Source organism: Austrofundulus limnaeus, unplaced genomic scaffold (assembly GCF_001266775.1).
Source record: "Austrofundulus limnaeus strain Quisiro unplaced genomic scaffold, Austrofundulus_limnaeus-1.0 Scaffold500, whole genome shotgun sequence".
Lineage (NCBI taxonomy): Eukaryota > Metazoa > Chordata > Actinopteri > Cyprinodontiformes > Rivulidae > Austrofundulus > Austrofundulus limnaeus.
Window position 1 is genome coordinate 194,533 of NW_013952902.1, and position 9,855 is coordinate 204,387.

At 40.8% G+C, this 9,855-nt stretch overlaps 1 protein-coding gene across 1 annotated transcript in view; it reads left to right on the forward strand.

Annotated features, from left to right (window-relative positions):
- Positions 1–65: 65 nt before the first annotated feature.
- The window catches only part of gemin4 (gem (nuclear organelle) associated protein 4), a 17,820-nt gene continuing 8,030 nt past the window's right edge, over positions 66–9,855 (forward strand). The window contains exons 1-4 of the mRNA XM_014025795.1: positions 66–230; positions 637–2,634; positions 6,164–6,320; positions 6,418–6,688. Of these exons, the coding sequence (XP_013881249.1) occupies positions 197–230; positions 637–2,634; positions 6,164–6,320; positions 6,418–6,688 (2,460 nt within the window). The 5' untranslated portion in view covers positions 66–196. The remainder of the gene's footprint in view (positions 231–636; positions 2,635–6,163; positions 6,321–6,417; positions 6,689–9,855) is intronic.

A 9,855-nucleotide genomic window follows, 5' to 3' on the forward strand; every position in this document is an offset into this window, starting at 1 on the left:
ACTAGCGCCCCCTTCATTTCCGGAATGCAATAGTCCCATTTCCATATAAGGTATGGGACCGACGGAAAGGTCTGTCACCGCCCCCGAGCTGCATGCTGCAGCGAAGTGTACTTGAGCTTTGCTGCAGTTTGTGGTTAAATAGCAGTGTTTGTTAAGGAGATTATAATAATAACCACCGATACTTCAGTCTGCTGTCATGTCTGAAGCTTCGACTCTGATAATGAACAAAGGTAAGAACATTTTTACTCTTCATGATGTTCTTTTCTTCTGTTATTTAAAGTCAAATATTTTTAGCAGCAATCCTGGGATTATGACGTTTAAAGTTTGTTTTCTAAATACAGGCTAAATTGTAAATGATGATATTAATATAAATTATAACTACATTTTTGAAAAAGGTTTATTTTTTTTAAAACTATTACATTGATACAGTTTTAAAAGGACTTCCAGTCAGTATCTAGTACAGAAATACAGTGTTTTAAATATTGGGGCAATCCTGAGTTTTCGTTGTAGGCAGCAGTCTACAGACCTCGGTCAGATAAGAAAGAAATATAAAATAAATTACATGAACCCATATGATGTTGGTAATTCAGCCATGTTGAGTTTAAAGCTTACAATGACTGTTGCTCTGTTTTTCAGATTTAGCGGTCCTTCAGGGCGCGTTCCTCCGAGCAGATAAATTGTCTCTCCCCTCGGTTCTGTCCACGATCCAAAAAGCTGACTGGAGCCGTGTGAAGGAGCCGGTCCTGCAGGCCCTCAGAGAAACCTGTGGCTTTGATGAAGCTGGGGATCAGCCCAGCCCTTCAGCTCTAGCCTGGAAGAAGAGGATCGTTTGCGTTGTGTGGTTAAAGCTGTTGAGCAGAGAGGCTGAGGAGGATGTTGAGAAGGCGTGGATGGAGAATCCGTTCTTCTCCCTCCAGAACAGCCTGCCTGAGTTAAACCACGTCGTCCTGCTGGAGCTGGTGAAGTCAACTTCCGCTGCAAAAGTTTTTGTCAGTTTTCTCCTTTGCCTTCCTCACTCTCAAATCTGCACAGAGCTGGAACGACTGGCAGAGCACCTGAGAACTGATCCCACAGGGGAGGACGATGTCCTCTTTCTTCTGGATGTGTGGTGGGAACTGTGGAAAGGCAGAGGAGACGACTCGAGGAAGGAAGGAAGCATAGAGATGATGTTCGCCAACCAGTTTGCCCGTCTCTCTGCGGGTTCTCCTCAGCTGTCCCCTCAGGCTGCTAAAAGGTTAAAGATGGACACGTCTGATTCGCCAGCATCTTCGACTAATACTGAGGTTCTGCACGTTCTCCTTCATGCCCTTAAAGGACTGTCAGATCACGTATCCTCCACAGACCTGTGCTTGCTCTGCATGTCTGTTTGCCTGGATGCTCTTCTCACGTCCTTCCTAACGGAGCAGGAAGTTGTTCTTCCAGTAGAGGACAAGTTGCACATCATATGTAAAGCTGTCACCACCAAAAGTAATAATGAGACACTGAACCCTGAACTTATTCAAGAGACCCTTAGAGACCTCCGTGCTTCTTGCTCACCTTCTCTTTTCAAACCCAGCAGGACAGAGCTTAGCGAAGCCCTGAAGATCGTTACTGAACTCTCACAGTTTTGGCAAGAAAAAGGTCTCTTCAGAGTCCACAGTGGCTCCGATCCTTCTTACCCCACATTCCGGTTGCAGCTTAGTGTCCAGAGCGTTCTGACAGCTCTGGACAAAGTTCCTGAGGCGCTCAGTGAGAAGAACACACTCAAAAGCTTCCTTAAGTCTCTGGATTTCCCTGCTAAAGAGATCTCTGCTGAAGTGCAGCTGCAGGTCACTGCTGCTATCATCAGTCACTGCCTGGAGGGCTACGAGAGCTTCGCTCAGCTGTTTGTCAGCCAGGCCTCCTGGGCTTACTCTAACCAGTGCTGGATGGACTGCCTGGAGAAGAACCAAGCAGCCTTCAGGCAGCCCACCACCCTCCTCCGCCTCTCCTCCGCCCTCGTGACTCAGCTGAAGACCGAGAGCCTAAACCTCAGCCAGAGCAGGAGAGGGATGAAAGTCACAGCAGACATTTTCTCTGCTCTGTCTCTAGAGGACAAGAACAAAGTGTTGGCTGCCACGCTGAGACTGTCCAGCAGGGGCTTCTTCAGCTGCTCCGTCCCCCCTGCTGTGACCGACAGCTTCCAGCAGGAGCTCAACATGGTCTTCAACTGCATCATTCAGGGAGGGGAAAGAGCCTCTGTAGCAACGCCACAGGGTAGCCTGAGCACTGCAGTCAGTTTGGTGTCAAGAGTGGCCTTCCAGAACCCAGAGGCAGCGTTAAAGTCCTGCTGCCACTCAGCTGTGTTCAATAAGGGAGCGTTCTGTCTTATGGCCAAGATCCTGCAGCAGCTGCCTGGACTCCGAGGACAGAGGAGAGGGAAGGAGGAAGAAGGACGTGAAGATGATGATGTGGGTGGTGGTAGTCTGTTCTGCAGGTGTTTGCAGGAGACAACCAGGACCAAATCCCTGTCTGTCAATGACAAAGAGCAGCTCCTCAGGTTTCTGGGTCTGCTGATGACGTCTGACGTAACATCTGAAAGAGGCGAGAGACAAAACTTTCTGTCTCCTCAGGAAGTTGTGAAAACCTTCATTCTGCCCAATCTCTCAGTCAAAGGTAAGGATCCTCCAGCATGTTGATGTTTGATACGACCAGCATGTGATCAATCAGAATGAACACTAAAGTATCAACAAGACATTTGGATGTGACTGGATTTTGCCTAGCTGTGTTTAATTTTATAACTAAACACAAACGTAGCATAATAATCAGCGGTAATTAAGACGTAGCTTTCCTGGAAACAATGTGCATCACCCTCCATCTCTCATTCCAGAGTTTGAGACGGAGGTCATCCTGTGGTCAGAAGTGACAGGTGTAGCCATTTTGGTCAAACCTTAAAAATAACTTTAGTGATTTTTATTTATTCATTTTTTTTGTGATGTCATTTGATCTGTTAAAAATTGCAGTTTGAGCCGTAAACAACTCTCAGCTCTACAACCTCAGGAAATTCTTGCTTAATATCTGGAAAGTTCAGTAAGTTATAGACATTTTTGTGAATTGAACTGGTTTGACTCCTAAATTGGGGATGTTGACATTTCATCAGCAGCTGCTGCCATTTTCTTCCCAAACTGCTGTGACCAGATTTTGCGAGGCTGCTCTGTGCGTTTGCTTATTTCCTCCTGTTTCATTATTTCTACGAGTTTCAACAAAGCGTGCTGATGTCAGGTAGTTAGCTACAGCCTCGTCTTCAAGCTTTTAATTTTTGTTGATGCTTTTTTGAAGAGACAATCTTTTGAAAATAGGATCAAATCATGAGTTTTTCTAGTGAACCTTAAAAAGATAAGCTGCCATGAAGAACATTATTTTATCTGCCCTTGTTCTAAATTTGATAATGATTTGAAACGTCAAAGTATGTTTTTTAAATCTGGAACAGCGATTGTTGCAAAGTGTTTTGACGCTCGTCTTCGTCACCTGACACATTTAACACGCTATCATTGGTTGAGGAGCTTCGTTTACAAAACACATGTCCACATGTTTTTTAAATTGTTTTAATTTCCTTACTTTCTAAGATGCATTAATTTGATTTGATGCTACAGTTTGCCTTGTAATGTTATTTTATACCTTTTGTGCTACTTTAGCATTGGCTATTATTAAGTTTTATTAATAAAGAACTCATTGTTTCTGCTGTGAACTGCAGCAAGAAAACATGAGCTGATTTCACCTGAACAAACATCAATAATTCTCCTCATACTTGAGATCATCACATGATTTTGGTGTTTTTTTGTACAGTTTATGTTCTTTTGGAGTCCGCTGTCAGATTTAAGATTGGTGTAGGATAAAGAATTTATCCACATCCCAACCTAAAGCATATCTGTTCTAGAGATACAGCCTTTACTAACTTGGTTTCATCACTAACTTTCATCAACTTTATTAAAAACACAAATAGGTCCATTGAAAATATAATTTAAGAAAAAGAGAAAAGGAAACAATCACATAAAAAGATAATAATCACATAAAACAAGTCACTGAATTACAGAGAGATTGACATTTATCCGGTGGTTCATGTGGTGTTTTGCTAACAGACATTTAGGGTTGAGGCTACTACCAAACCAACTATAGCTCAGTGTCTGAAAACCTGATTATTGTAAAACTATTTTTATTTGCTCAAATGTTTATGTTACAGTAAGGGTTATCTGTTCTTGTTAAGGTCCTGTTGCATCATAACGTTTTAGACAACTTACGAAACTTTTGTCCAACATTGAAGATATCTGCACTAAAAACGAATTAAAAAGTATGTTAAGACAAATGTATTTTTATCCCTTGAGGCATATATTCCTTCACCTTGCTCTTGTTGTCTTGCTAAAGTCTTTTGGACAACTTATACAAACTTGTGAAAATTTGAAGATGTTAATGGAATTTAAAAACAGTCAACTTGAAGCCTCTTTTAGACATGTACACACTAATGCTAACAAATTGACCAAATATATATTTTTTTAGTAATTTAGACATAAAAGGATGTTCATAAGTTAGCATAAGTTGACTAAAACTTTGTAGTGTGACAGAAACTTTAGATCACTTTGCTGTGGCAATCATTTTTATCAGGTTGTCTCCAAAATATAATCAGCTGTAGAGGTCAATCCAATGATTTCTGAAAGTTTCAGTAAAGTTTGTGCAGCGATTCATGGGATATTAATGGTACAAACACTTACACATTGCTCCACCTTCAGCACTGAACCTTAAAATTAGATTAAAATTTTTGACAATATTTAAAAGTAGAATAATTTTCTGATTCAGCTTTAAACAAGGAATTTTCCCATCTTTTAAATAACTAACCAACTAATAGTTAGAGCTGGAGAGGAGAGAAAGTGAAGACATGCTACTGACCATCTCTGTTTAAGAGTTAGAAACTCTTTAGAGCAGTGGTTCCCAAACTTTTCATCCTTTGATCCTCAAAATACCAGCAGCAGAGACCTGATCCCCTAACTGTTGTTGGATCATAAACATTGTTTTCACGTTAAAAATAAGAGCATATTAGCCTGGCCCTTGCCTTCCTACGCAGCTCCGCTCAATTCTAGTTTCCCTTCACTGCTCTGTCTGGGACTTCTCCCATAGAGATGGATTTCACTGGCAGATTTTTAGCCGGGACAATCAGAGAACAGAACATCAGTTTTCTGCGCAGTGTCTGCTAGTTATTTTAGCATAGAGCAGTGGAGGAAGTGAATGAAGCCAGTCTGTGTTGATAAGGCTTCAAATTAAATTAAATTTGTCTGACAAAGCAGCAGCTCTCATTTACAGTCGTCTCGTTCAGCTCGGTACTTCTCTCCTCTCAGTAGGGTTGTTTACAGCACACGTGATTTCCGGTTAGCTTCTTAGCTTAGCCTTCTTCACAGCAACACACACACACGCTTCAGCAGAGGCCACGCCTCCTGCAAGAAATCGATTCTCAATAGCAGCGAGTCCAGATACTAGTATGAAGCAAAGCAAAGGACAGGGGTCTGTTTTTTACTAGGCTAAGAGCATAGGAACAACATTCATTATGCTGTCTTTGTCCATTTTAAGTACACTAACCTTACTCTTTTGTAACAAAAAAGGCAAAAAATGTTGTTAGTTGTTATTTTCTAATATAATTTATTCAGAAAATCTTTTCAGGACTCCGTTGTGGGTCCCTACCCCAACTTTGGGAACCACTGCTTTAGTGGGAACTTATTAAAGCTTCATTTACCTACAACTTGAATTAAAAGTGCACCAAAAAATCGATTCACATCAGAACCGTGATTCTCATTTACAAAGAATCGATTTAAAATGCCCCAAAATTCATTCCTCAGTTGTTGTCAGGAAGGACATACAACATAAAAACAAATCGCCAAATCTTCTTGCAGGTTAGCTCTCTGCTGAGCCCTGAGGAGAGGGAACGAATAATAAATATTCAGAAGGCTTCATATCAAAATAAGGAGCTCTGACGTGTCAGCATGAAGTTTCTTTTGATAACATGGACATCATATTGTGTTTGTGAGCCGTCATGGTGCAGATATTTAAAACATGCCCTCGTCTTTGACTCAGTACTGGGACCGTTCTTTGCAGGATTGGTTTAACTTGAATCATGATGCAGCAGTCTAGCTGTGTTCATCTCTGCTTCATGTTCCTCCAGGTAATGGAAGCATCGATACAGACTTCAGTCTGAAACTCCTCCACTCTTCTTTGTCTGTGGACGTCCAGGACTCTTCCACTTCTCCCCATTGGATAATGGACTGCTCTCCCTTCCCCCTCCTCTATGTTCTGGCCCAGATTTACAATCAGACTTTCAGGTATTGTGGCTGTTCTCAAAACTCCCAACCAGTTTTTATTCCTTGTTATACAGCCAGAATTATTCATTTTCATCAGAAACCTTCTGGGCTCTTGTAGATGCTGGAAGCAGCCACCAGGTGGCGGTGTCCACCTCCTTTCCATGGACACCAAAGAGCTGCTGGAGTCGGTGCTTACCATTGTAGGGCAGGTAGTGGGGGCAGAGGTGGCAGCAGCCCCCAGCAGCTGGTCCAGAGCTCTGTTCTGGCTCCACAACAAGGTGGAGCAGCTGGACTGGACCGTTGGCCTTCACCTGAAGCCCGTGTGGGGGCAGCACTTCAAACAGGAGGTCCCCTTGACCCTGCTGGATGTGTGCCACCTGCCTGAACAGGTTTGGTTCCTCCAAATGTAAAAACAGGATAGATGACTGGAAGTCAACATTCAGCTGCTGTAAGAAGTTTACATTTACTCATTATAGACATGTTATATTTAAACTGTTCTTCATCCAGAGTAAAAGGATCATATAACAATTTCAATTAGTTTTAAAAACCAAAGTTGTCTGCATAAGTTTGAATTTAATCTACAAAGGGTCAGATTTTTGTCAGGCTCAAAAATATACCAACACTCCACTCATACTTGCTGTTGTGAAGAGTTTATAAAAGGGTTACTTGTAATTTATAGACACCACAGGCCTATGGTTAAATTAAATTAAATTCAGTTTGTTTATTCAGCTCCAAGTCACAACTAATGCCTCAGGACACTGGATAAAAACAAAACAATCTAAGTGTGCAATCATAAGTTGAATAATTGTTTGCATCCCAATAAAGATGCCAGCAGAATGTGTTGAATCACATTCCAGCAAAGTCAAAAGTGTTATTTCATCTCAGAGTTTAACTTTAACACTTTTCTGAGTTTATATAGAGTCACCCTTCACACACCAGGAAGTACCTGTCACTCATGGTTTCCATTTACGACCAATAACAGACATAAACAACTAACTAACCTAAACAAGACAACTAACCAGAACAACTCACTTTTACACTCATGAACATCTTTCCCAGTCATACACATGCCAAATAGAGATCGACCGATACAGGTTTTTGAAGGCCGATACCGATTTTTTGACATCAATCTAACCGATACGACAATACGTGGAGCCGATTTTTTTTTGGCCGATTCTTGAAGCCGATAATGCCTTCTCTTTCTCCATTAACATGATAAAAATAAGAATGAAAACAAATGTTACACAGGTCTCAATTTAAAACAAAACAAACAAAAACATTTATTAAGTGAGGCTTGTCTGGTGCAGGCTGAATGAAGTACTGCCACAGAGGATTTCTTCTTTCAGCCCTGTCTTAAAAAATAAATAAATTAATGTTTTATTTTATCTAGTGCTAAATATTCTGTTTTTATTTGTATATTAATCAGATAAATATATTTTTTACGTAAAATAAAATGATTGTGTTTTAATATCCCAGCATTTTTGATGCAAAAACAGCAACATGCCTGAAGAGGAACACAGAGAAAAAGGAGACACACACATACATCTTGCTATCTTTGTGAGGACTTAACACACACAACCACACGCAGCGCTCACAGTCTGCCTCAGTCTGCGCCAATTTTTAACACTGGGCAAAAATGCATTTAAACCAGCTGAAGTTAAGTTTAGATCACAGTTTGAAATGTACACCGAAGAAAACCTGCATCACGACTTTTATACTGCGGTCAGAGCTAAGGTGATCTGCAGCGTCTGTCTGCTGCACGATGGCAGCTCTAACGTAACAGCGAGAAATGACCAAGAGCTTTTTATTTTAATCCAGCAGGGAGAACAATACAGGTGTTCTTCTCTGCCTCCTGTGAGCAGTTCCAGCATTTTTAAAAAGAAAAACAACGCGGACACGCTAATTACAGTGCAGTTTCAAAGCGAAAGTAAAAACATGGCGCTCGCTGCGCTCCCGTTCGAAGTGAAACTTAACACACAGCTGTTCTCTCTACCACTCATAGTCCGACACAGCGGACAGAAACAGCTAAATTAGACAGCTATAACACATTAAAAGTTCATAATTCACCCCTATTGCTGTTAGCACTCTGTCTCACAACATTAGCAGCGCTGGTCTCTCCCAGGGATGGGGCGGCAACATGCGCTCGCGTGACTCAAAGAATGGATCGGCCGAACGGACGGACGTATCGGCCGATAACGATACAAGGAACAAACGCAAATATCAGCCGGCCGATGTATCGGTCGACCCCTAATGCAAACACACCATTTCAACAAGGTTACCCAGCATCCAGCTTGTTTAACTCTCCAGAGTTAAGGTATGTATGAACTGAACTTATATATACAGTAATTGTCCCAGTTTGTGTAATTCTAACCCTCTATGGGTCAGAAAAAAATCCACAGTAAATTTAAACTTCACACCCATTTGTGTTTTTGATTATTGAAGTTGTGTGTTGTAAACCCACTCAGTACCTGGATGAAGCCCAGTTTAAATCAATCATTGAAAACCCAAAGTTAGATTTTTACACACACAGTGAGTATATGTAAAATTCTGACTGCAGCTGTATGAGTGTATTTTATTATTAGTTCTATTAGTAGCAGTGGTAAATGGGAATCTGTGAAAACAGGACTTTTGTCTCTAGAAATGTAATTTTCACCTTCTTTAACTTTAGCTCACAGAGTTTACATTTCTTTAGTTTCAGAAGTTTCCAAAACTGTTTTAATTATAAAAATTCTGTTTGCAGTTTTGTTTCTTGGTTCCAGACAGAACCCTTTTAGAGATTTTTATATCCCTTTATTAATACGTAAAATTTAATCCATAAAATCATGCACAAAGTTGGGGGGTAGTACTATACTCGGATAAATATTTTTGCTGATGTATTTTAACTGAAATATCGGCCTCATTCACAAAATCCCTGAGTCCGGAAATGAAACCCCGTCGTAAAAAGCGGTTGAAACGTGCTTACCTCTGATACTCCTTCCTGCCTCCGAGCGAGATAGTAACAGACCCAAGCAGGCAACATGATGTGAAAAATTTTTTTAAAGGCAGTCGTGCATTACGAACTAATAATATTAATGTACGACCGGGCCACTCCTGGAACAGCAACTAATACATGGTCGGCTGTAATGGCTGCCGTCTACCGGTGTTCTGTAAAAGTTGGTAAACCTGAAAAAAGTGTCCCCACCAGAGGGGGCGCTCACGAGACACAGAGGATGAGATTGTTGAGTGGGATTCTGATGCCTTTACTACAGAGGAGGAATACCAGAAACTTTTAATGATACAGATGATGGTGAACCTGATTTTGAAGGCTTTGATTCAGCTTCATCCACACTTGTTAGAGCCACACAGCGCTATCTGTTTGTTATATCACACCAGTTAACAAATGAACATTTGATAGTTTTTGTTGTAGTTATTCATTTGTTGTTGTGTGCCTTTTAGTACATACAGTATGTTGTTAAAAATAAAATTTAAAACTGACAAAACAGTCAAATGATAATTTCACTGATATATACTGTGTGTATATATATATATATATATATCCATCCATCCATCCATTTTC